The sequence below is a fragment of the Phycodurus eques genome, chromosome 20 (genome assembly GCF_024500275.1).
Source record: "Phycodurus eques isolate BA_2022a chromosome 20, UOR_Pequ_1.1, whole genome shotgun sequence".
Taxonomy (NCBI): Eukaryota; Metazoa; Chordata; class Actinopteri; order Syngnathiformes; family Syngnathidae; genus Phycodurus; species Phycodurus eques.
The window spans coordinates 3,783,196-3,809,209 of NC_084544.1; the positions used below are offsets into that span (position 1 = coordinate 3,783,196).

The 26,014-nt window shown below is 46.1% G+C and overlaps 2 protein-coding genes and 1 pseudogene across 7 annotated transcripts; 1 reads left to right on the forward strand and 2 right to left on the reverse strand.

Moving 5' to 3' along the window:
• Window positions 1-7,662: 7,662 nt before the first annotated feature.
• On the reverse strand, window positions 7,663-10,928 carry LOC133396088 (major histocompatibility complex class I-related gene protein-like; annotated as a pseudogene).
• Window positions 10,929-11,152: 224 nt separating this feature from the next.
• On the reverse strand, window positions 11,153-14,637 carry LOC133396087 (major histocompatibility complex class I-related gene protein-like). Of its 2 annotated transcripts, none has more exons than XM_061665550.1 (7): window positions 14,345-14,637; window positions 13,446-13,712; window positions 13,068-13,346; window positions 12,565-12,867; window positions 12,057-12,164; window positions 11,667-11,684; window positions 11,153-11,571 (listed from the first exon to the last, which is right to left on the reverse strand). In XM_061665550.1, the coding sequence occupies exons 1-7, from the start codon at window positions 14,409-14,411 to the stop codon at window positions 11,519-11,521; spliced, it is 1,095 nt and encodes a 364-aa protein (XP_061521534.1). In that variant the 5' UTR covers window positions 14,412-14,637; the 3' UTR covers window positions 11,153-11,518. The 2 variants fall into 2 exon arrangements, with proteins under 2 accessions (XP_061521534.1, XP_061521533.1); XM_061665549.1 differs by having other exon boundaries at window positions 13,068-13,349.
• Window positions 14,638-15,642: 1,005 nt separating this feature from the next.
• slc39a7 (solute carrier family 39 member 7) lies at window positions 15,643-24,709 on the forward strand. Of its 5 annotated transcripts, none has more exons than XM_061665521.1 (9): window positions 15,643-16,217; window positions 17,337-18,624; window positions 19,396-19,454; window positions 19,530-19,698; window positions 21,390-21,464; window positions 22,121-22,243; window positions 22,307-22,381; window positions 23,391-23,635; window positions 23,763-24,709. In XM_061665521.1, exons 2-9 carry the CDS (start codon window positions 17,346-17,348, stop codon window positions 24,015-24,017), a joined length of 2,280 nt encoding a protein of 759 aa, XP_061521505.1. In that variant the 5' UTR covers window positions 15,643-16,217; window positions 17,337-17,345; the 3' UTR covers window positions 24,018-24,709. The 5 variants fall into 5 exon arrangements, with proteins under 5 accessions (XP_061521505.1, XP_061521501.1, XP_061521502.1 ...); XM_061665517.1 differs by having other exon boundaries at window positions 15,644-16,217; window positions 17,337-18,912; XM_061665518.1 differs by having other exon boundaries at window positions 15,646-16,217; window positions 17,337-18,912; window positions 21,393-21,464.
• The last annotated feature ends 1,305 nt before the right edge of the window (window positions 24,710-26,014 follow it).

Here is a 26,014-nt window from a genome sequence, read left to right on the forward strand (position 1 = left end):
GGCCCGTTGGCCGCAGGTCAGCGCATACGGCTGGATTGGAAGGGAGAAGAACGAGAGGCGGGAGCATGGGAAGGTGAGAAGAAAAGACAGAAAGTGAGAGCCCTAACTCATTCTATGCATGGGTGACACCATGATGAACAGAGGGGTCACCACCCGGGGCGGGTTGGGGCGCAGGCTGGGCCGAGCCGGGCCGCCCGCTACAAAAGAACAAGTGCACGTCAAAGAAGACAAAAGCCTGCGATGATAACTCAGCACATCGGGATGGGCACATGAGAGGCAGCGCAAGTGAAGCCAGCGCGGGGCAGGTGGGTTGGCGAGAGGGGATTGGAAGTTGGAGATGTGGGTGGAGAGGTTGGGGGTGGGACCCGCGAGTGTAAAAAACTTTAGCTCTGACGACCCCTGATCTGATTTGCCAACATTTTCTCTTTCTCTGCTCGGCTCCGTGAGGCGTTTCCTTCTTTCTGTGCGCGAGACGCTCTTTATCCAAACGATGCGGTCTTTGGTGGGGCCGGGGCCTATTCATGGGAACCCCATGTGCCGTGCCCACCATTGATGCGCAGAGCAGCGTGGCCACAAAGGATGCCAGAGCCCTCCCAGAGCCCCCCGACAGCACACTGAGACGCCTCTGATTCCTTCAAGTGATTCGCTCCAATTTATGGAGACGCTCAAAGATGATAGCACAACTAAACATCCCACAAGTGAACCACGGATGCCAACTTTGCCATCAAGTTTCCCAATGTTCAAAGCAGTTTGAATCTCTTCATCCACAGAGGCCCGAAGGCCTGAGCTCATCTGCTGCGGCGTGCTCTCCAGATGCCAACTTGGAGCGCATTTCCAATCTTTTCCCCTTCACACGGAAATCAGCTGCACATGCTCAGCGCTAAAAGCTCAGGAAGGTGAAACGAGGAATTACCTCCAAAAGCACGTGACGAAGTGGCGCTCTGCTGTGGTGTCTCCATCCTCTTCAGAGGTGCTCTCCTCTCGTCATCCTTCGCTCCCTCGCTCCTCTTCTCCTTCTCTTCGACGCCTGACCACGCCGCTCCCGCTCCTCCATCTTTCACCCTCTCCGCCTCTTCCACCTCTGGTCCCGCGTCCTTCTTCCTCTCCTTCTTCAACCCTCTATGTCCGGACCCCCCCACCTCGCCGCCACCTCCTCGACCACCCCCACCTCCGCCTTTACAATTCCGTGGCCCTTCTCCCGGTTTTCCCCGCCCTCTCCCGCTCTCTTTCTCGCTCTCCCTTTCACTCCTCGCCCGTCTCTGCCTCGCTCACTCGCTCCCTCTCCTCATTTCATGCAGCGCTGGGGTTACCTAAGAGACTGGGCCTCAATGGAGAAAATCTCCTTTGGTACAAAGAAGTGGGTGAGAGGCAGAGAGGAGGGGGGAGTATGGGGGAGGGTGGTGGGGTAGCATGGGGGGGCGGGGTGGTTGGGGTGAGGAGGTGGTGCGGGTGTGGGGAAAGATAGTAGGATGCAGAGATGGAAGATATGAAATGCACAAATGTGATTAAATGGTTTTGCTTTTGTGATTTTCCCTTATGGCTGCCGAGACAACAAGTCCCCCCCCCTACAAACCATTAGCCCCCCCCCAGCCCACCTGCTCCTCACTTAGCTCACTTGAGGAACATTTTCAGTAAAACCCGAAACACAAGACAATAAAGTCGTTCTTTTTTTTTTTTTATATGTACAATAATATCAGAGAGTGTTCACGTGTGGAGTTTGCATGTGCAGCAAAAGGCGAGCGTAAGTGCTTGGGGAGTGCGCGAACCTCACTGCTCCAATACCCTAAACGGGGCGCTGACCGGTAGGCTGGCAGCCCGGTTAACGGTTACCGCACTGGACTCCCAACCGGTGAGACTGTGGCGGCATCTGTTCGAAGCCAGATTTGGCTAGACCGCGTTGGGCTACCACTGTTACGCATCTTCCCCCGTTCTCGTGCCGGAGCCGTGATTTGAACCCGAACCTCAGAACTGTGAGGCAGACGTGCTAAGCGCTCGTTCAAAGAGGCCCCCTTTTGCCAAAAACAAATGTTTCTTTTGGAACCATTAAACCGCAGTAATGAAGCCGGCCCTCTTTAATCTGTCCTCCCGTGGCTCGTTTCGAGGTTTTAGAGGTTACTTACTGATTAGCACAAAAACTGTTGCACGTCATTTTGTGGCGGCCTCCTCGGCCGTGCTATTCAGTTTGGCGTTTGTTTCCGAGTTTGCAAACAGAGATCCCCACACCACCCCCCCACCCCGTTGCTCTGCTCTGTGTCTTTACAACTACCCCCCCCCCCCCTCCCTCCACCCTGGCCCCCGTTCTTCTCACAGAGGATGCGAGAAAACAACAGAGATAATAACAGTACGGAGCTAATTAACGGCACACGTACAGAGTTAGCGCTCTCCTACACGCCGGACCGCAAATAGCAGCAGTGTGAAATGGGATATGAGCACGGCTATTCATAACACGCTCACTTACAGTGGATATAAAAAGTCTACACACCCCCGTTCAAATGCCAGGTTTTTGTGATATTAAAAAAATAAAAATAAAAAATGAGACCGAGATAAATCATGTGAAAACTGTCACCGTGACCTCTAACCTGAAACTAACTGTCACTCGAGTGAGACTTAAGTCGCTAATTTTAGGACGCGACTTCACCGGGATACATATTTACTTGTGACCTGCACATGACTTACTCCACCTTTAAGTTACATATGTGCACTTCATATGGATCAAGTACTTCAAGTCAAAACATTATTTGACGTCTGGCTTGATTAACCTAAGCAATGATTTGATTTGCCTGAAATTTAGTGCTGGACTCGACTTGATTGGCTTGATTTCTGTCACCGTAATTTGAGCCTTTCGAGAATTCTGAAGGTTAAGACTTGAGACTTATGAATTTCACATACAGTGTGTGACTTACTTCCACCCCTGAGAGTAATTCGGGCAGAATACTCGCATCTCCCTAAAAGAAATCATAAAATGATTCAAACCTAACTGTTTTCACTCATTAATTGTCTAAAACATCCAGAGTTTCAATCTTGAGGCAACATAATGACGTACGGCTCCCGCAGAGTGAGGAAAGAGGCTGAGCTTTACGAAACTTCTCAGACAGTTTAAGTGTTCAAGAGAGTTAATCGATTGGTTTTCAAGCTATTTTCAACACTTTCGATCAGTTGAAAAATAGACAAGGTGGGGACACACCAATAGCATTGATTTGTGAAGAAAATCTCAAATTGACCATATTTGGAGATATGGGGTTTCCGCCCAACAATGACGATATGTAAATGTCATATCAAGTCCTTCGAGTGAAAAAACAAAATATGGAGGCCCTTAAGCCAAGTACTGACTTGACTCGACTTGCTTGGAAGTTAGTGGGACTCGACTTGACTGGCTGGACCTTTTTTTTCGTAGTAACTTTGGGACTCGGGATGGTTTAAGACGGGAGACTTGCGACTTCCTCCCACCTCAGGTGTGCCGGGGATCTTGGCCCTAATGGCTTCATCAGGCCTCAGTACTCGGGCCCCCGCTGATTCGCGGCGATAAAGGGCTGTTTCAATGCGGCACAGGGGGTTGCTTTTGGGGAGTGTGGAGGGGGTCGTGTGTGTATAAGCATGTGCATGTGTGTGTGCGTAGGTGGTGGGATATTTGGTAGGGGGGCTTAGGGCAGATTGTCCATGGTGCTCCCCCTCTAGTAGCCTCTGAATGAAGTTATTTCCAGGCCTCTGTCCATCTGTTACCGTGGAAGCAGCAGTGAGCAAGGTGTTGCCATGGCGCGCTGGACACAAAAAGGCGTGGCGTGGGAACGGGTCGGGGGGTCAGGAGTGAGGGTCAGCGGGTCAAGGGTCACAGGCAGCTGGACAGCACACAAGAGGAGGCCGGGGTGAGAAAAGAAAGAGGGAAGAGAGACTTTTTCTCGCCCCTCCTCGCCTTTCTTCTCTCAGACGTCCAAGAAGTGGACACCGCTGGACGTTAACATTGAACTGATAAAGCGAGGTGGGGGGTGAAAGTGGTGGGGGGCGTACATGGCGAAGGGGGGCCACTGATGGGGCCCCGTCAACGGATCTTTGCGAAGCTCCCTTACATTAGCCGGCGGCGGCTAATCGTAGACCGCATTTGCCGGCCAATTGACTGCATTCAATGCCACGCAGACACGTCGCCATTGAGGTGACGGCGGAGACCCGAGGGTCCGTGTGTCTGTGTGGCCCCCGCCCGCACTTGGCCCGCATAAGTCATACCCAAAGAAGACAAAAGGCGGCTTCATTCCGCTCCTTTTTGAACTGCAACAATACGCCAGTGACTCAATAGATGACTAAACGCTACGCTACTTTACATTTATGATGGATTTGTCTTCAACTCGTGCATCTGCTTTTCAACACTGTGGAGAACATACTTTACATTTGAAAAATCTAATTTTCAGCAATGATTTAACAAGGCAGAAAACTGATAAATAGCTATATGCAACCCTTTATTTGTACAAATCCCTGCAAGGTGTTTTTCATTTTTAAATGCTAACTTCTGCAACATTCCTAGGAAACGGCCATGTCCTATCGTAGCTGTTTTTTTTAGAACAGGCCGGCGGGATACTCATGTGGTCCTTGGGGGGGGCGGCGACCTGTTGCCCGCGGGTACCGCGTTGGCGACCTCGGATCCACTCTAACGGTTTTGAAGTATTGCTCATCAATCATAAGTGGATAGATAGACAGACCGGCAGACAAGAACAAATCCAGATATTGTGATTTTATTTGATGCACTTGGAGGACAAACCAAACGTAATGACTGAAATGTCCACCAGCCCCCGTGGCCAAGTGGAACAGACAGGAGATGGTGAGGCGCATCAGCGGATAACACGTTATGACAACGTGTATAACAACGCAATTACACACACAGTGTAAACACACACAGGGCCCCTTCGGAACGTTAATAGCTCGTCGTCGGGATGACGCGAGCTCAACATCCCCGCTCGTTCGCAGGCCGCAGTAATAGGATTAGGATCGGGCCAAGTCCAACGCTCCGTTTGCCACCTTTTGTCCGTCTGCCCCGAGACGCAGATCACAGCCATGGCGAGCGGGACAAAAGCCTTTCAACAAATTGTGTTGTCGCTACAAATGCGTCCTGATGGGAGAACGGCGAGCCGCAGGTTCCACGGCACATCAAATTAACGGCGATTGTTGACGACTCAATCTACTTTCGGCGGGGGGGGGGGTAGAGCAAGTGCGTGAAATGACGTCTTTGCACATTTGGAGCTCAATGAGATGGTGACATGTCCCTTCACTTTCACTACTGTGTTTTTAAAAAAACATATCGCACTCTACAGTATTGTACTTTATAAAAACATATGACGAATGTAAAGAACCATTTGTTTTCATATATCCATTGCTTAAAAGGTCATAACTAGGGCGACGTCAATGCTAGTTACGTGAGCCGGTCTATGGCATTTTGCATTGCGTCGTAGCATTACGCTAGCTGACATTCACAGGTTATATGGTTTGGTTGAATACACAAGGTGCAATTCTCGTTGTTTTATGTTTGAACTTCAACTGGGAGCGGGAACAATAGAAAGCACTTTGTGTCGTTCTTTTGAAGACAATGCAAATTCCCTGACAGTTAAACACCAAAGTGGCACAGTGTCTGGTGGTCGGCACGTCTGCCAAACAATGCAGAGGTTTAATATTCCAATTCGGGCTCCACGTGTGTTATGTTGCTCAATGCATGTGTCGTGTCTGTCACTTTGAACCTCGCCTCTCAGACTCTTGGCAGGAAGCGCAAGAGCTCATAAAACTCCTTTTGGTGGCTCTCCCAGAGTGCACTGGGGCAGAGGGGGGGGGGAGCACAGAGAATCTCTGTGTGGATCCCCATCGTGCGACGGGACGCCACCGGGAATGTCAATGGCCTCGCTCGAACCGAGCGCCACCTGTTGCGTCAAAGTATCACCGTGGGTTCGGACAGGGGAGAGCAAATTGTGGCCTGCGGTCCACGTAAGGCCCACCGGGCAGTTACGTTGTCAAGAGAATGTAATTAATTTTTTTTTGCATTATCCCTCTAAAATAGCTATTAAAATGTATTTATTTGTATTCATTTAGCTCATTAAATAATTGCTTCACTTCACCGTTTTTAAAGAATTAAATAAAAATATTGGCAATTTTACAATTGCCCATATCAATTTTTGACATTGCCAATGTCTAAAATCTAGACAATTTTACAGACAGATTTCACCTATTTTTTAAGTAATTGGTCAATTAAATTGTTGCAAATAATATCATTTATATATATTAGTAAAGACAATAAGTTGATATATATACCTGTATATTTCCCTTTTTAAATGTATTTAAATTAAGTAATTTGTTTATTGATTTTGTGCAATTAAATCATATCAGTAACTTTTTCCAGTTGAACTACTGAAATAAAATACATTTTCAGATTTATTAGACAACGCACCTGTATATTTTGCTCATGCTACTACATTGACGCGTAGGAATTTTTTTATTTTAAATAAAAATATCAAACGTGAAAACGTAAGCATGTTTCATGGTAAAACGTTTAACTTCATCTTCCTTCTCTCTATAAAACAACAACAGAGAGATTAATCAGTACATTCAATTTTTAAAAAAGAGGGAGGTTGTCTGTGGTGGAGCCGGTTAAGCAGAAAGAACCGTTTACCTTGAACTCCACTCATCCCGTCTCTGGGGCGGGGTCAGGTATTGTCGCCGGCCTGATAGGGTCAGGGTAGGGGCGCTCCCCCCCCCCTCCCGCCCCCTGGGGTCACGGGGCGCTGCCCTCGCGGGGGCCCCGTAGAATGGGGGGCCAGTGAGGTATTGGCAGTTTTTGTGGGGTGCAGATGCTCAATATGCAGATGTCTAATCGAATTGTGCGGCCATGAATCGGTTGCCCCTCTGATTTGCATGAGGACAATCCCCGACGGCGGCTCGGGGGTCAGCGCGGACCCGCGGCCCAAATGAGCAGCCGGCTGCAGACGCCCCTCCAGGACGTGTGAACTTGAAGTAGACTTTACTTTTTGATTGATTCCAATGTCTGTGAGTCTGTCTTGGAGCGCGTCTGACAGCTGTCCTTCCCGGGATGATGATTCCCAAAGTGACAGCAGAACCTAGTGGAAGGCGGTCCGGGGCCAGCAAGGCCTTCTCTGGTGGCCTAAACAACATGAGAAGACCTGACCACAATTGCGAGTTACTTAGTTATTTTTCAGCCAATTTCTACCTCTCCAGCGTGCAGTTAGCTAGCTAGTTAGCTATGCCTACACCCCAGAAATGGCTTGATTATTCATTCATTTTAAACCCTCCTGTTTCTTACAGCAAAAATGTTCATGGGTCAATGTGACCCACTTTATGTTTATCTTTTTTTTTTTTTTTCCCCCCATTCTAACGGTTTCTGTGAATATTAGAACATCTTAGAATAAAATCAATGAGGTACTGTATATATTGGTTTTTTTTTTTTAAAAAAATTCTAGGTTTAAACTGTAACACAGGTCAAACTGATCCATGACAATTAACAGCTCAATGAATGCAGAAAATGTAAATATTATTCCCGCAGTCTTGATGCTGTAAAGGCTCAGTAGGGACTTGAATAGTTCTTGTCCAATCTTGCTGACTGACAAATGAGCAAATCAAAACTTCCTTGAAAGAGGTTGAAAAATATATACAAATTTGCACACAAGTCTCACCAAACACTCTGTTGCTTTATTGAACCATAATTGTTTAGGTTTACATTCGATTTGTATTCCCAGTAAGACAGTAATGAAAGCCTTCATACGTTCATCCTTGGATGTGTAGGTGGAAACGACGACCTCTAGTGGTGATGTAGATTTTTTTTTTTTTTTTTTAAAAACATAATTTTATGAGGGGTTAAGCTTGAATGACCAAAAAGGAAAAAAGGCACAAAGTGGCTAAAAATACACAAATTACTTACTTTCAAATGCATGATCACTTTTTAAAAAACATATATATATATATATAAAATTATCAATAGTTTGTATCCATTGTTGCATCTTTACAGTAGAGAGGGAAAAACAGGATAATCCTATAAAAAAAACACTGTTCAATTTTTAGAATTAAAAAATAAATAAACTAAAAGGACCAAAAACGAAAAACATCCCAAAAAGTGAGTAAAAAAAAAAGATATGTATACAAATGACCTTTTTTTTTTTCAGAAGCTGTGTCACTGTTTAAATTTGTACTTTTAATACTTTTGTCCGATGTCCTATAGCCCAAGACTGGTAGTGTAACAATAAAGTTAACAATGTTGAAAAACACTCATATGCACATTGTTGTTGTTTTTTTTATATAAAAAAAAAAATAATAATAATAAAAATCCAGTTAATTCACAGTCGAAAACAATAAGTCACTTGATGACTCTTTCACATTTGGATTTAAAAAGGCCATCACAACAAGTTAGGTGTCATCAAATCGTACAGCACGCGTGTGCTGACCTGGTAGAAGTCGTATGCCTGAAGGACAAAACACTCCAATCAATTGATCAATTCATCAATCAATCGATCTCTCCAGCATGTTCCCAAACAAAGTGGTCTTAACGGTCACCGAGTGGAATCTCGAGACAGAAAGAGGGACGGAGAACATGGATCAGTATTCTCATAAGAATCATTTCTGGTACTCACCGCTATCTTTTCTTCTCCGAAACCTGCGCGCCACGATAACGGCGGCCACGAGAAGGAGCAGAACCATCGCAGTTCCTCCAACCGCCGAACCGGACAGCGCTGGACCTGGAGGCAAATCTGGACCCGGCCGTGCAAGTCAGAATTGTGAGATTTGCTGTGACGTGACATCATCTACATCGGTGGTTCTCAAACTGGGGTGCCAGGGGAGTCCGTGAGCTGTAATTTGGTAATCCATAAAAGTATTTGCCAAAGTTCTTGTACGGTTCTCGCTAGTTGCAGTTTTTTAAAAACACACTCGCTTTCGCCAAACCACTCAAGAAGGTTTGTAATTGCCTATAAATGTCACATGATGGCAGCAAAGCACTTCTTTTCTATTTGACAATGCTGACAACATGAGGCTCCTCCCCTTACTTCAAATATAGTGGTTGGTATGTTTAATTTGCTTGAGGATTATGGGCAGGGTCCTTGGAAATATGTCTCCCCTGTAAAGAAGCAAAACGTTTGAGAAAGTGATGTTGATCAAAGATACCCACCGTTGGTTTTGATCACAGCTTTGTCCAGCGCGGTGACCATCTCGTCCTGGGCGCCGTCGTCAAAATAAAAGACGCACTCATACTCAGCCCACTCATCCTCCGGAACGGCAGAAACGTTGAGGTACACGCTCTTCTGGAAGGTTTCCGTCGTGGTTGGGCAGGATCTCCCCGGCTTCCGCGTGCTTTCGGACCTCCTTGCCATCTTTCCTCCAGAACATCTTGGCTGTGTGGTCCGGGTAGAAGCCTGTGGCGTGGCAGCAGACCACCGACCAGGGCATCTTCTGGAGGAGCGCCACCTTGGGCTGCACTGCAGGTGACGCCGTGGATCATTTACTTACAGGAAAGTGTGAACAGTAATAATAATTGAATCCAATTGAAGATCTTTTCACAAGTTCTTGTCGCCCACATTCCAGCCTACAAGAACACCGATGCAAACTTGACAAAACGTAATCTGCTGGTGAGCTTTGTTCCGCTAAGACCATGAAAATGAATTGATCCCATTTTGGAATAAGGCTGCAACATGGCAAACCGTGCGCTTCACTATTGGGAGGCGATCACGACGACATCCATCGCACCTGTTCTGTTCAGGAACTTCCTCGCGTAGACCATGTAGTTGTCGATCCACCGAGCGCAGTCGTTCAGGTAGAAGTGCTTCATGAATTGGATGGTGGCCACCTCGGCGTCCCATCTCACTTTGGTGAGTTCCGCCGCCCGCTGGGGTGCGATCCAGGTCTCCGTGTCCATGTCCAGCAAGATGAAGTCCTCGCCGTTGTAGCCGTAGCGGTTAAAACCGCTCACCGCGCCCGTACCCCTGTCGACCTCGCAGCCGCTCACCCGCTGGAGGATGTGCACGCCTGAGGGGGAAACACCCGCGCAATGGTCTTCAGCGGCGCTGTTTCAACACCCGCACTTTTTCCAGCAAAGGGCAACTTGAAAATGTTGCCGTTGAACCCCATTTTACCCCAGACATCAACCACACTTTTTCTTTTTTTCCCCACAGCGTCAACTTCAAGCATAACCGCACACAATCAGAATGAACAATCGAAATGTAAATGCGTTGCAGTCTTGGTACCTCCCGTCTGGTTGGAACGGCGCTTCAGGTTGTAAATGTCTGCGTTGAAGTCGCTCTGGTGGGCCAGGCACTGGTTGGCGTACCATTCCAGGTGCTGCGGGTCCTTCTTCAGGTACTCCTGGACCCAGGTCTGCTTGTGCACCGCCACGTTGGTGTGGCTGTCATAGTAGCCCACCGGCCCGTTATTCACCATCACCACCCCCACGAACTTGGGCATCTTGGGCACCCCCAAGGTGGCGGTCAGGAAAAAACTGAGGGAGTCCTTCACTGCAGGGTAAATGAGATTAACGGATTGTAAGGACATTCGCCCCAATTTCCTGGTGTTTTAGTGACTGAATGACGTTAATGACACATTCACACTTATATGGAAGTCTTCAATTAATGAACCTGACGTTTTAACATGTTTTCGAATGTAGGGGGGGGGGGGGGGGGGGAATCGCAAGCAGGGGAGAGAACATGCAAACTCCACTGAACTTTGCTGCAATGCCAAAGGGAAAGTAAATCCTTGCAAAGTTTCTCGAGGACAAACTAAAAGTCGGCAGAACTGAAGCTCGAAGAACAAAAAAAAACAAAAAAAAAACGTTTTGTTTTTCTTACCTGAGGACGTCATCGGGCTGAGCAGCAGGACGAAGATTAACTTGATCATTTTGAACATTTTTGACCGCTTTCTGTTCAACGTTCTCGTGGAGGGGAAAGTTGTCAAGTTTAACCGGGAATTGCGCCGGAAACGAAAGCGGAAGTTGCGTCGTTTTTCTATAAATACAGTTCATAAGTGGGCGTGGCAAAATCCCGCCCACTGAGCAAATACAAAAGAATGTACAGTATTGGATTTTATTTTTTATTTTTTATTATTCATTTAGCTCATTAAGTACTCACGACTATTTAGTCACGTAGCGATGACAAAAAAAAAAACATTTTCCAGTCAATATATATGTTTATTATTACAACACAGTACAAAAAAAAAAAAAAAAAAAATAGAAAGGGAAAAATAGTTTTCACGTGCATCACATTACAGGGAAGTGCAAATAGCCTTTGGGGGGGGGGGGGGAAATTAACATTATTATGCTGTTTAATACTAAGTCACAAGCAATACATGAAATAAAACAATAAATACTAAACCCAATAAAATGTTAAAAAAAAACAAAAAAAACATTTAAAAATAAAAATCATACTAGGAAAAGAGCATTGACATCATCAATTAATAAATCATCAAACAGCATGCCTTCTCTTGTAACAAGTTCTGGTCCTGCAGTTCTTTGACAAGCATCTTGGATGTTGTCCAGACCCCATCCTGGGCTCACTGCTCACAGTCTTGAACGCTGGATTGGGATTGGGGGGGGTGCAAACTCCACACCCGCTAAGGACGGAAATATGGAATATGCAGCAGTGAATGCAGAGATTAACTCATGTGCAGTATCGAACACAGCTAGGTGGACGGTATATAACACTTACCGTCAACAGCCTGGAATTCTGAAAAACAAAAAGACAAAAAAGGGATGGTGCACGTTCATGAATGAATGATTAGACAAAAGACAAACAGCTCTGAGGAGACTTTGAACTTTGTTTATCTTTCATCTTTTCCAGGTCCCGTAACGTTGTATGGAGGCAACGGGACTATTCTTGGTTGTTGAAGACGTTTCACCTTTCATCCAAAATGATTCCTCAGTTCTAACTTTCAGCCCCCACGTGACCATCCTCACGGGACGACCCCGCCGCCACACCGAAGAACTGAAGAAGCCATGTCGATGAAAGGTGAAACGTCTTCAAGAACCAAATAAAGAGTCCAGTTGCCCCCCCATTCAATGTTTTAGGGACAATTCTATGGTTGCACATTGTTCTCACCGCTTTCAGGCCTTCTTCTCCTGATGCAACATAGCGTGACGCCGACAACCAGAAGGAACAGCAGCGCCCCGACAATGCCTCCGATGATTCCAAACTTTGGGGGAGGAACTGAAACCGAACGACAAGATTAGGTTTGTCGGGAATGGGCGGTGCGCAATAATGTTTGATACACTACAAGCCTTGTTTATACCAAGCAATGCCGTCAGTACAGTCACTGCCACTCTGGGGCACCCTTCTGTTGGCTATCGAGTGATGGCACTCGGGCACCTAAAGGGGGTTAGCTCTTGGTCAAAGCTAGACATAGTTACAGTTTGGTCCATTTTGTTTTTACCAAAACAAAACTGAGCCATCCTCCTCTTTGGCCTCCTTCTGTTAGCGACCAGGTGACGCGCTAAGGTACTCGAAAGGGGGCAGAGCTCAGCGGCGAAGCAAACGGTGTAAAGTCGACCAATGGAGATGTGCGGGAGAGAAAATTGCGTGTCAAATAAACCAATCGATTCGGTCTTACCCCAGTTGGTTCTGATGGCGTCTTTGTCCAGTTTGATGACCAGCTGCTCTTTGACGCCGTCAAGCCGAAACACACACTCGTACTCGGCCCGCTCGTCGAGCGGCACTGCCGAAACGTTGACGTTCACGCTCATCTGGAAGGTTCCGTCGTGGTTGGGGAGGATCTCTCCGTGTTCCACGTGCTCGTGGAGCTCCTCGCCGCCTCGCCTCCAGAACAGCATGGCTAGGTCTGGGTAGAAGCCCGTGGCGTGGCAGCAGACCAGCGACGAGGGTGTCTTCTGGAGGAGAGCCATCGAGGGAAGCTCTGCGGGAGAGGTGGGACTATGTCACATCGTCGCATACGTGCAAGTCGGTAAGTGGGTCTCAAGTCTTCACCTTCAAGTTTTAAGCAAGTCCCATGTTACATTTGTTGAGTCCCCACTAAATTTCGAGTCCACTCAAGTCACGACCTCGGTGGCGTCAAGTGCCAAGACCCTGACGTCTAGATCTGGAAGGCTACCTCACCTTTTCTCTGCAGGACACTCTTCCCGTAGTGCATGTACTTCTTCAGCCACTGGGGGCACTTGTGGATGTAGTAGTACTTGTTGTACTCCAGTCTCTCCGTCTCCGCGTCCCAAATAAGCTTGGTGGTGAAGGCCTGCGGGGAAGGCGCCGTCCACGTCAGGGTCTGCAGGTTCAACACAATGAAGTCTTCGCCGTCGTATCCGTACTGGTTGTAGCCCGTCACCTCGCCGCTGTCGTCATCAATTTCGCAGCCGTTCATCCGCTGCAAAACGTGGCCGGCTGCTTGGGAAGTCAGAGTGCGGCAAAGGACATCGACGGCACATTTATTCTTTCCGACCGTTTCAATTTGACTGAAGGGTCAAAGAGAACACGGCGCACCTCCGGAGCGGTTCAAACGTCGACTCAAAGCTTCGAGTTTGCTCCTGAAGACATTCTGATTGCCGAAGCACTTGAGCTTGTACCAGTCCAGGTGCAGCGGCTCGTCCCGGACCAGTTTCTTCATCCAGTCCTGTTTGGGCTCCGCCGACTGGATGTTGCTGTCGCAGTAGCCCACGCGGACGCCGTCCACCTCGGCGGCGCCCACAAACTCGGGGAAGTTTTGCAAGCCAGACGTTGCGGTGAGGAAGTACTTCAGGGAATGCCTTGCTGCACGGGTCAAAGTTCGGGGAAATAAAAATCCACTTATTCATGTGAACAATGTGTGATAAATTTGCAAGGAAATGACACAGTTGCATTTTTTTTGTTTTTAGGCCAGCTTGTTTAGACGCTTTGATCACATGAACGTAAAGAAAATGTCCGAACATAAAATCAATCTAAAAGACAGTATCAAATCATATTTATGCGAGATAAAGGGATAAAATGGGGTGTTCATAAGTTCATTGATGATTTGCGGTAAATACATTTCATAGTCATGCATATACAAAATATAGAATCACAGAATCATTCATTGACATTTAGCTTTAAAAAAAATATAGCCGATTCAAATCAAAATAAACAACAAAAACAAATGAACAATCTAACTTACAAAACGCCTTCCCAAACAAATCTTTGTTTGCTTTATTTGTTTAAGCAGCTACGAGTGTGTTTTTTTTTTTTTTTTTTTTTTTTTTTTTTTAAATAGGGTTACAAAAGAATGCCGATGTGTGGTAAAAAAATGAAACTGAAACTACATTTTGTGTCTTGTTGCGCAATGGGAGGAAGGGGGAGGCGGGGGTGAAAGTAGAGAGCAAGTATGCAAAATGGGAGCAAAATGAGGACAAAAGTGAAGGCGAGCTGACCTGCAGATGTGTCCTCCACACTCCATACGCCCAAAGCGAGCAGCAACGTCAAAATCTTGTTCTTCATCTTGACAAGTCCTCTGGCCGTGACGTCGATGGCGTTGTCTTCAGAGGACTTGGTGGGGGCGGGTTGGTGGGAGGCGCAGACGACATAAGGAAGTCCAGGAAGTGTGTACGTTGATTTGTTGACGTCACATGTTGAAACCAGAGCCCAACATGAGGTATCACGTGCATCATTTTAACCGAGAGTCGTCGAGAAAGTAATTGAGTATACAGTACCGTTACTCGCGACGTTTACTTGCCAATTGCTGCTTGTGTTGTCAGCAAACCAGCAGGTGGCGCTATTGTGCATTTGAAGCCTGGAGAAGTGAAATTGTCCTCCCCTTCTCAACATGTGACTTAAATGTGTAACATCAAATATTAGGGAGCTCACCCCTTTTACAAAATGAGGAATGCAATTTCATGTTCTTTCTACATTTTTTATTATTGTCTGTTGTTGGCAGTTGTTTGTTTTTTTGTTTTTGTCTTGTTTTTGAAATACTTTTTTTGAAACGCGCAATTTGCATACTGCCAAACAGTATCAGAGCGCAATACAAATTGATTTGGTGTACCTTGAATACATGAATTATAATTTCTAATATTACATCATTTTTATTTATTAACTAACTAACATCAAATGACAGGGAACCCACCAACTGTTTGTAAAGGTACAAAATGATCTGTAAACGTATTCTTTATTTAGTCTTGAAATTTATTCTGAATGTATTATTATATTTTGTTGGCAGATTTGTTTTCTTTTTTCTTTATTTAAACAAACAATTTACATATTTCGTCAAACAGTATAAAACACATTACATGAGCACTGCAACGTATAATGAAGTGAAAGGATTTTAAGAAATACATCAATCAATACAAATTCATTTCAAATTCATAGGTGGATAATTTGATATATTAAATACATTTAAATAACTAGATAAATAGACAAATAAATCCATGTTAAGAAGCTCACTAACCTGCTTAACAAAATATCCGTAAATATTTTATTTCTATTTGTATCTATTCATTATTTCTTATTCTTTTTCAGACTGTATTGCAGAATACAAACAACATTCAGTCATTCCAGTTCTTTGAGACAATAACATGCGAAACTTCATTATTATTATTATTTTTGTGACCAATTAAGAGATGTAAAGTTATAATCTACTTCAAGTGAAAACAATTTTAAGAGAGGAGATGATGACATTTACATTAATGGATGTGTAACCTTCCTAATAAGATATAGAGATCTTAAATTTACAATAACACAAAAACAGACAGTCATTATTACATAAAATAAAACCAGAGAGGAGCAAACGGGAAATTGTTTCTTATTCTTAATGTTTGTCTTGTTTTTTGTTTCTTTCTTTCGCAATATCTTTATTGAAAGTTTGATATGACGTCACAAAGCTTCAACAGGATGTGCCAGCAAATAATCCGCTGGAAAGAATCTCGCGAGACTTGCCACTCCCCCTTCCCCGCCCCACTTTCTCTCCTTGGCAACCCAAGACGCTATAAAAGCTGCCCTTGCGTTATATAATCACCCGGTAATGTCTCAAACGTTTGGAAACACATCCACGTAGCACTTTATGAATCCGAAAATCACACGTATGGAGTATTATTTCCAGCAAGGGAGCAGGGAAGAAGACGTCGCGCTTGGAATCGGGATGTCTTCTCGCGGGATTTGGGGGTTTTGAGCGACTGCCACGTCTCGGCTCGCAGCTAGCAAAACTCCAGGTAGCAAACATCATCCGACGTGGACCTGCGTCAAGTTTCTCCCGACGCACCAAATACAGACAAACGGCACACGCAGCCGCTGGACCATCGGCGCCCTCCGGTAGGCATCGTCAAGTTTGTTTGGCCGGTGCTACTTGTGCTGTTAGCATGTGCTCGCTAGCCGCTAAGCCGCCAATCGATGCTGCGTTTTGTTTATTTGTTAGTCCGGCTTATGTGGTGTTAAAAGTCAAGAGTTAAATCTGTTTTAATCGGTCACGGCCGCGATGTCAAGTTTAGCAACTGGAATGTCAAACTTAGGGGGGAGGAAAAAAAAAAAAAAAAAAAAAAAAAAACTACTACAATTTGAAGTTGAGCTCCGGACTGAATCGCTACACTTTTCAAAGTAAAATTTAAGCAGGCAGACGCTTTCCTACTGTTTCCGGTAAGAAAATCAATCAAATCAAAATGTGATGCATCGTGCAATGCAAGCCTCTCAATGGGCTCCATTCATCAGATTTTTGTCCACAGAGAGCAATTTAACGGTTGTTTAAGATCCAGAATCAGCCCTATTGGTTAAGGAATTTGTCCCTGGAGTTAGTCTCAGCAAGACACTATAGTATAATAAAATATTGTATATATTTAGACAAAAATATATATATTACTAAAGCATACCGTACCATTAGTAAAAAATTAGGCCCAACGATGTATATGTAATAAATATAATGAGGTAATTTTATATTTGTGGTTGTATCAGTCATAACAGGCCTAAGGAAAACCCTAACTACCACGTGGCCCATGATGGAGGGGGAAAAAAAAAAACAGCTCCAGGGTGTACATGCTTGCACATGTGTGCACAATCTTACAGCACACGACCAAGACAAATTGTCACGAAAATGTGGATAGACCGGTTAATTATGTAACTTCTGCCATTTAGTGGAAGATCATCTAATCGTTCTGCCTATCGTCATACATCGCTGGCATAGCTAGAGAAGCAAAGTGACATTATTTGTAGTAAATAGAAAAGTTGGCTAATTTCCCACAGTGCACCGCTCATCGTACACTAATGTGCCACGGCGGACTGGTTGGGAATCATTGTTTTAGACGACGAAGTTGATGATGTCCCCCCACTTCAGACATTGTACATACCAGAAAGTTTAAGCTTTTGACGGTTGACACAAGGCAGCTGGACAATGTGAGGGGCAAGATGTTTCCTGAAGCTTTCATTCATGTGCTTTTCCAGGTAAATATCATGGGGCGTCCACATCTGCTGTTGGTGACACTGGCCTCCTCTGCGCTACTGCTGCTGCTCGCCTCGCATCTCAGCGACGCTGACAGCCATTCGCACGACCACCATCACGGTCACCATCATGGCCACGCCCACAGAGATGACCACCATCACCACAGCCACTCGCACGGCCCGGAGGTGAAGATGTACCACGGCGCCAGCAAGTGGAGCGCTGAGGCCAACCTGCCGCCGGGGGAGGAGGAGCACCACGGGCACGAGCACTGGCATGGTGATCACCACGGTCATGACCCTGACCAAGACCACGGAGACGAGCATGACGATGAGCGCCTGGAAAATGATGACCACGCACACGACAATGAATGGGGTAATGACCATGACCGTGTGCAAAATGAAAACTACGAGCTTACCCGTGATGACTTTCTAAACGATGAGCAAGTGCAAAACGATGACCACGGTCACACCGATGACCATGCGCACGCCGATGACCAAGAACAATTTGATGAACAAGACCAGGCTGATGATCACAGTCACGCTGATGATCACAGTCACACTGATGATCACGGTCATCCCGATGACCAAAGGCACGCTGATGATCACGATCACGGCGATGACCATGCGCACGCCGATGACCAAGAACAATTTGATGAACAAGACCAGGCTGATGATCACAGTCACACTGATGATCACGGTCATCCCGATGACCAAAGGCACGCTGATGATCACGATCACGGCGATGACCATGTGCACGGCGATTACCAAGAGCAGGCCGATGAGCACGGTCACGCCGATGACCACGCGCACGGCGATTACCAAGAGCAACCCGATGATCACAGTCTCGCCGATGATCACAGTCACACCGATGACCACGGGCATGTCGATTACCGAGAGCAGGCCGATGACCAAGAGCAACCCGATGATCACGGTCTCGCCGATGATCACAGTCACACCGATGACCACGGGCATGTCGATTACCGAAAGCAGGCCGATGACCGAGAGCAGGCTGATGATCACGGTCATGCCGATGATCACGGTCACGCTGATGACTATGCGCACGCCGATGACCAAGAACAAGCCGATGAACAAGAACAAGCCGATGAACAAGAGCAGGCTGATGACCACGTTCATGCCGATGATCACGGTCACGCCGATGACTACGCGCACGCCGATGACCAAGAACAAGCCGATGAACAAGAGCAGGCTGATGATCACGGTCACACTGATGACCAAGAGCAGGCCGATGACCAAGAGCAGGCCGATGATCACGGTCACACTGATGATCAAGGTAATGCCGATGACCAAGAGCAGGCCGATGATCACGGTCACGGCGATGACAATACACATGCCGTCTGGCATGACAATGACCGTGCGCACAGTGATGAACACGAGCAAACCGATTACCACGAGAATGCCGATGAATATGCGCACGACGCTGATGACCACGGGCGCAGCCATTGGCACAACCACGGTCATGCACACAAGCACGAGGATGACCACGGGCACAGCCACGACCGCAGCCACACACACGACCACGGTCATGCGCACGACCACCACGGTCATGGTCACGCACCCGGTAGGGCTGTCACTATGAAATTTTTTTAGAATAGATTATTCTATTGGCTATTCCGTTGATTATTCGAATAATCAGATACAAATTTACTTTGCGTTGTTTATTGCAAAATCATTTTTCCCAATTACTTTTTATGAACCTTTTATTGTTTGTTTCGTATAGTTTGATTAAACAAAACCAAATAAACAATAAATCAATATCGCACGAGGGAGTGATATTGTACTCACCAGCTTTTTGAAACTGAGAGCTACTATCAATGTGAGGGATGGGCTACTAGTTTGGGATAAACCTCTGAGGCTGCGTCAGGTTCAACTACATGTCAATTACGGGGTTTTCATACTATGGCTGCAAATAATTATTTTCGTAACAGATTAAACTGATTATTATTTTTTGCATTAATTGATAATGATTCAGTTACTCGTTGGGCCCGTAACATGTCAGAAAATAGAGAAAAATGTTGATCATTGTTAATTTTTGCACCTCTAGCTCCCGGAGAAATGAAGAGTGACGCAGAGAAGCGGGACTTGATGGAGCTGTGGATGCAGGTTAGAACCCAAAACAATCTTCTGCCTTTTCCGCAAAACAACGCCTAACTCCCTAGCTTCCCTTCCTTCCCTCAGGCCATCGGCGCCACGCTGCTAATCAGCGCCGCGCCGTTCCTCATCCTCTTCCTCATCCCGGTTCAGTCCAACAGCGACCAGCACAGAAACCTGCTTAAGGTGCTGCTGAGCTTTGCGTCGGGAGGCCTGCTGGGCGACGCCTTCCTCCACCTCATACCGCACGCTTTGGGTACGTCGTGCGGCAAGAAGATCAGACGGAGAAAATCAAAATGATAATCATTGTCGCCTGAATCGTGTCGTATAAAAAACAAGGTACGAGAAAATAAGATTGCGCGTCTGCGACATCATCCCTCAATAATCATAAGCAATGTTTGAGGGAATTGACAGTGTTATTGGAAGTGCCCGGTCCCTAACACTGTTAATATCGTCTTTGATGACAATTCTTTTTTTTTTTTTACGCAGTAGCCTGGGGTCCCATCTCCTTGAGCCGTCACCTTATCGTGGTGGAGGGGTTTATGTGTCCCAATGATCCTAGAAGTTAAGTTGTGTGGGGCTTCACGCCCCTGGAAGGGTCACCCATGGCAAACAGGTCCTAGGTGAGGGACCAGACAAAGCACGGCTCCCAAAACCCCTATGAAGAATACATTAAATGGATCAAGCCCGGAGGCGGGTCACCGCGGCCCCCCTCTGGAGCCAGGCCTGGAGGTGGGGCTCGAAGGGTGCAGGCCCGGCACCTAGGTGGCCGGGCCTGCACCCATGGGTCCCGGCCGGGCACAGCCCGAAAGGGTAACGTGGGCCCCCCTTCCCATGAGCTCACCACCTGTGGGAGGGGCCATAGGGGTCGGGTGCAGTGTGAGCTGGGCGGTGGCCGAAGGCGGGGACCTTGGCGATCCGATTCTCGGCTACAGAAGCTGGGTCTAGGGACGTGGAATGTCACCTCTGGCAGGGAAAGGAGCCCTGATCTGGTGTGTGAGGTTGAGCAGTTCAGACTAGATATAGTCGGGCTCGCCTCCATGCACGGCTTGGGCTCTGGTACCAGTCCTCTTGAGAGGGGTTATTGGACTTCTGTGCTCACCACGGATTGTCCATAAAGAACTCCATGTTCAAGCATGAGGGTGTCCACACGTGCACTTGGCACCAGGGCAGCTGAGGCAGCCGATGGCCAAGCGGAATCCGGCTTCGGTGGTCGCTGAAGCAAAAACCCGGGCGTGGGAGGAATTCGGTAAGGCCATGGAGAATGACATCCGGTCGGCTTCGAGGAAATTCTGGTCCACCATCCGGCGCCTCAGGTGGGGGAAGCAGTGCGCCTTCAACACTGTGTATAGTAGGGATGGGGCGCTGCTGATCGGTGGGGAGAATACTTCGAAGACCTCCTCAATTCCACCGACACAGAGTCTGGGTTCTCTGAGGCGGGCTCTGCGATCTCTGGGGTTGAGGTCACCGAGGTGGTTAAAAAGCTCCTCGGTGGCAAAGCCCCGGGGGTGGATGAGATTCGCCCGGAGTTCCTAAAGGCTCTGGATGTTGTAGGGCTGTCCTGGTTAACAGGCCTCTGCAACATCGCGTGGACATCGGGGACAGTGCCTCTGGATTGGCATACTGGGGTGGTGGCCCGGGCATCTGTTTAGGATGCCTCCTAGGACGCCTCCCTGGTGAGGTGTTCTGGGCACGTCCCACCGGGAGGAGACCCCGGGGACGCTCCGGGACACGCCGGAAAGACTACGTCTCTCGGCTTGCCTGGGAACGCCTCGGGATCCCCTCGGAAGAGCAAGAGGAAGTGGCTGGGGAGAGGGCAGTCTGGGCTTCCCTGCTGATGGATGGATAGCCTGGAATCCAAACTTCCCACCGCACGTTTAGCAGCAACGACACAGACGGCATGTCAAGGAGACGTTTGAAGCTGACCTTCTTCTTCTGCCCACCAAGCAGAGCCGCACTCCCACCACGGCGGCGCCGCCGCGCACGCTGCTGAGGAGTCGCACGGCCACGGACACTCGCACGGTACGTGCACGCTCAAACCTTAAAACAAATCATTTTTCAAAATCACATGAATCGACTCATCAGATTTGATGACTTGCTAATCTAAGATTTATGAAAGACTCGACTTTGACTTTCATAACTTTTCTTGAACATAGCATGAGCGTCACCCAAGTATAACACCTTTAGCGTAATAACGTCATTTGTCCGACATTTTAAAATCCAAATGCATGTATGTTTAACAATGTTGCTCCCCATTTCTCTTAAATGTAGCTTGTAACACAAGGTATTTCAGTTATGTGGTGTCTCCGCCTGAACACTAGGGGAACTACAGTATGTCAAAGGAGTACACAGGAGACAAAAAGAACTTAGAGCCTGGGTGATATGCATGTAGAAATGCAAATGCTGTGTTACCTCTGGGGTAGAAACTCCGAAATTAATCGAGTAAGAATGCTTCTTGAGATTTACCTCATAGGAAAAAAAAATACAAAAATAGGAATGTGGTATTGCAGCCAACTAACACAGGAAAAAAAATAAAAAATAGGAATGTGGTATTGCAGCCAACTAACACAAGTGTGTAACTTGACTTGACTCAACTTGCTTGACTTTGCCACAGTAAACTTGAAGGTTAAAACTTAAGACTTATAACTTGCGCATACGTGACTTCTCGCTTCCCACAGGCGGTGCCCACGATCACATGATGTCAGTGGGCCTGTGGGTGCTGGGTGGCATCGTCGCCTTTCTGATTGTGGAGAAGTTTGTGCGTTTGCTGAAGGGAGGCCAATCGCACGGACACTCGCACGGTAAGATGGGCGCCGAGAAATCATTTCTCACTTCCTGCTGAGCTCACTTGCCGCCCTTTTTAGGTGTTGCTAAGGAGAAGGACAGCGACGGAGAGGAAAAGAAGGCACCAAAGAAGAAGAAGGTGGAAAAGAGTGTTGGTGAGTATAAACATTTTTTTAAAAGCTGCTCCGAGAGCTGGGCAATTAATCGATTTTATTCCTGCTAAGAAACAGACATAAGTAGAATTAGTTTCAACTTGATTTGTGTACGACAAGAAAGGAGGTTCGTGGAAGACAATCGGTATTGTATCTTCTATTTCGTTGATACAGTAATTCCTACAATACGTCATAGTTATTTGAAGTTTTAAAGATGGTTCAAGAGTATAAAAACATCAATTTGAGTTTAGGCATGCATTGCATAATTTGACCTCTAGGGGCAGTAGCTTTCCAGGTTAGACCCTGACCTGCAGTGTGAGCTGAAGAACATAAAATGAAGAACATAAGCTTTGAAGCCTTTTTGTAGAGCATCGTTTTACTACTCCTGCTTGTGAAGTGAGTTGAGATGAGTTCACTGTCACAAATATTTGCCCGCAAGTCAAAGCAAAAAAAAAAAAAAAAAATCGTCCGAACGAGAGCTCGTATCTGGAAAAACTCGTAAATCGGGTCACTTGTTTCTCAAGGCACCAGTGTACTTCGAGAAAACCATAGATGGAGAGCATGCAGTTTTTAGTAAAAGAAAGACAAAGCAACTTGTGGAGTTGTGCCTATTTTTTCGCAGAAGCTAACAACTATTTGCGACAGCCCCATTTATACATAGGAAAAGCAATCATTTATTGACATTTATTGACACTAGGTTTATGCTTTCAAGAGGCACATAGTATGGTGTTTTGATCAAAGGGGACATTTTCCCCATATTTTTTTAATATCTGTAAAGAAAAGCATATAGTTCAATATTTCTGTGGAAGTTAACACATTCACTGCCATTGACGGCTTTAGAAGTCAAATATACGTTAACTGGGAAGGCTGGCAAGTGAATGAGTTAATAATGCTCGGGGGGGGGTGGGGGGGGGGCCGTTTCAAAGTTTGTTTGGAATCACGAGAACTCAAGAAAGTCCCAGAAGCAGGAACAAAAAGAAAACATTGTTTAAAATTGTCCTTTTTCTATTAGGGAAGAAAATTGAAGAAAATAAAAAAAAAATGTGTGTTGCTGCGGCAGACATCAAGGTGTCCGGCTACCTCAACCTGGCGGCCGACTTCACCCACAATTTCACGGACGGCCTGGCCATCGGCGCGTCCTTCCTGGTGGGTCCCGCGGTGGGCGCCATCACCACCCTCACCATCCTGCTGCACGAGGTGCCGCACGAGATCGGAGACTTTGCCATCCTGGTCCAGTCCGGCTGCACCAAGAGAAAGGTGGGCCATTAAAATGTCTGCAAATTATTCAGTAATCTAAGTAAAACCACAAAAAAACAAAACCAAGCGTTCAGTCGCCTTTTCCACTTTAGTGGATTCCCGTTGTTAACTTCCTGTTTCCCATCAGGCCATGTGTCTGCAACTGGTCACCGCCGTGGGAGCCCTGGCCGGCACCGCCTGCTCACTGCTGGCCGAAGGCGTGGGTGCGGCGGCCACCGCTTGGATCCTCCCCTTCACGGCGGGCGGCTTCGTTTACATCGCCACGGTGACGGTCCTCCCGGAGCTTCTGTCCGGCCGCTCCAGTTTCGGCCAGTCTCTGATGGAGATTCTGGCCATGCTGTTCGGCGTCGGCATGATGGTTCTGATCGCAGAGTACGAGTGAAAAAAAAAAAAAAAAAGCTTGAAATAACGTCTTTTAGTTGTTGTTTTCTCCTTTCTTCACCTTTTTATTTGTATGTGGGACAAACGTCTTTATTTTGTGGGGTTGCTGTAGCAGCATCTTTTTTTGTTTTTCAGAGGGGTAATGAGCTGATGGACACGTCAGGAGAGGACTTACACTTTAACGCACACATTGTTCTTGTACAAAATACCTGCTTGGTTTGAAGCACACGTGGATGGAATATTCACAAATGTGAAGCCGCAGACATGACATGAGAAAAATATTTTTAAAGTTGTGGCCACAATATAGATATAACAGGCACTAAATGCTAATTTGTGGCTATAAATTTAGGTAAAAGTGTGCACACAAAATATTAGTTCTGAACCACGAAATGCTAAAATACCTCAAAGTACTACTCTGTAATCACGACTATCCAGGATTATGTATTTTGTGCACACATTATACCTAATTTGTGACCACAAATTTTTATTTTTATTTTTTGCGCAATCGAGTGTGGACACTATTATTTTTTTAAATCCCCCCCCCGTCATGCCCGGGGCTCCATACGAAAGTGTCGAAAGTGAGTGAGTGCAGGCGAGCAGAGACGGTTTGATTGTTAGCGACTGTGCAATCTGTAGACTACAACAGGATTGTACACAACTGTGAACAACAATAAAGGCTGATAACGTTTCTGACTTTTTCTGCCATGATTGTAAACATCACAACGCAATGACCCAGGAGTGGCAATTGTGCAAGTGTTCACTGAGTCACCATCCCTCCTGCATGAAATATGAAGGCAGACCTCGACAATTGAAATTTGGATTTGTGTCAAATAGGGCTTATGTACGTGTCTGCCAACCAATGCTGAAACATGCTTGGAAGTCCTGTTTTCATCCGATGACTAATTTTAAATTTTAGGCCATAGTAGTAAAGACCATCAAGAGATATACTAATTTCATGGCAGTTTAAATCAAATGCAATCTGAACAAGAGTTCTTAAACTAGGAATGGGAAAACAATATTTTTATTAAAGAAACAAATGTATTCAATAAACAAAATCAATGACTTTAAAGGATAACCCTCAATGATTGGTGTTAAAACCTTTCTCGCATTATAACTTTGAACAACTGACAGTATAAATTTGTGTAACTCCGCATTAATCTTACCCCGACTTAAATTCTGCAACAGCATTGTTGATGGAACTCAAATGGTGGCGGCTTAGACACTTTTTGCATCACGGTAAAGACAAAACACCTTCATGACAACCATGTGAGTTGCCAAATTTCCATGGGTTGCCCTTTCAACGCTGCATAAATGGTGAGGTTCTTCAGAACATCAAAAACACTCAACTACAATTACAACTTCATTAAATTTAAAATATTTATGTATTGTAATATAGAACAGCATATAGATTAATATATTGCCAAAAGTCTTTTGTCTTCATTTCATGAGAATGTAATATAATAATGCCTCAAGGACTTCCGAACCCCAAATACGGGCGTCAACCAGGTCGACACAGTTGAAAGGGTCGAAAGGGTCTAACCAATCAGATTTGAGATTCTCCACTTATGGCTTATCCAAATCAGGTTTGAGATTCACCAAACTGCGTCTTCATGAAGGCTGAGTCACGTTGGTATTTTTCCCGTCCTCTGATTGGTTGAGCTGAGTATGCGATTGATTTACTGAAAAGGACGACTTTGGACGTGATTAAAAATTCAATTTCAAGACGACTTTAAAAAACAACAACTCAACTTCGCGGGGCTAGGTCAACCAACATATTACTGTTTGACTTGTTTTCAACCCGGAAAAGCATTTTGCGGCACTTTCAGAGCAGCATGTGTTGAGCTAGCTTACACCGACAGCTAGGGGAAAAAAAAGCAGTGAGTATGGTGTATTTTTATTTGAAGTTTGAACGTTTTTGTCATGTTATTACATAAATATTGATTGTGAACTGTCATACTGTATTATACTGTATACACTACAACTTCTATAGACGTTTGG

Coding starts and splice junctions, on each gene's coding strand:
- LOC133396087 (XM_061665549.1), bottom strand. CDS start 14,411: ATGAAGAACAAGATTTTGACGTTGCTGCTCGCTTTGGGCGTATGGAGT. Junction 13,713..14,344: donor TGTGGAGGACACATCTGCAG/GTCAGCTCGCCT, acceptor TGACCCGTGCAG/CAAGGCATTCCCTGAAGTAC. Junction 12,868..13,067: donor GAGTGTCCTGCAGAGAAAAG/GTGAGGTAGCCT, acceptor CCTCTCCCGCAG/AGCTTCCCTCGATGGCTCTC.
- slc39a7 (XM_061665517.1), top strand. CDS start 17,346: ATGGGGCGTCCACATCTGCTGTTGGTGACACTGGCCTCCTCTGCGCTA. Junction 18,913..19,395: donor CGGTCATGGTCACGCACCCG/GTAGGGCTGTCA, acceptor TTGCACCTCTAG/CTCCCGGAGAAATGAAGAGT. Junction 23,636..23,762: donor CCGGCTGCACCAAGAGAAAG/GTGGGCCATTAA, acceptor GTTTCCCATCAG/GCCATGTGTCTGCAACTGGT.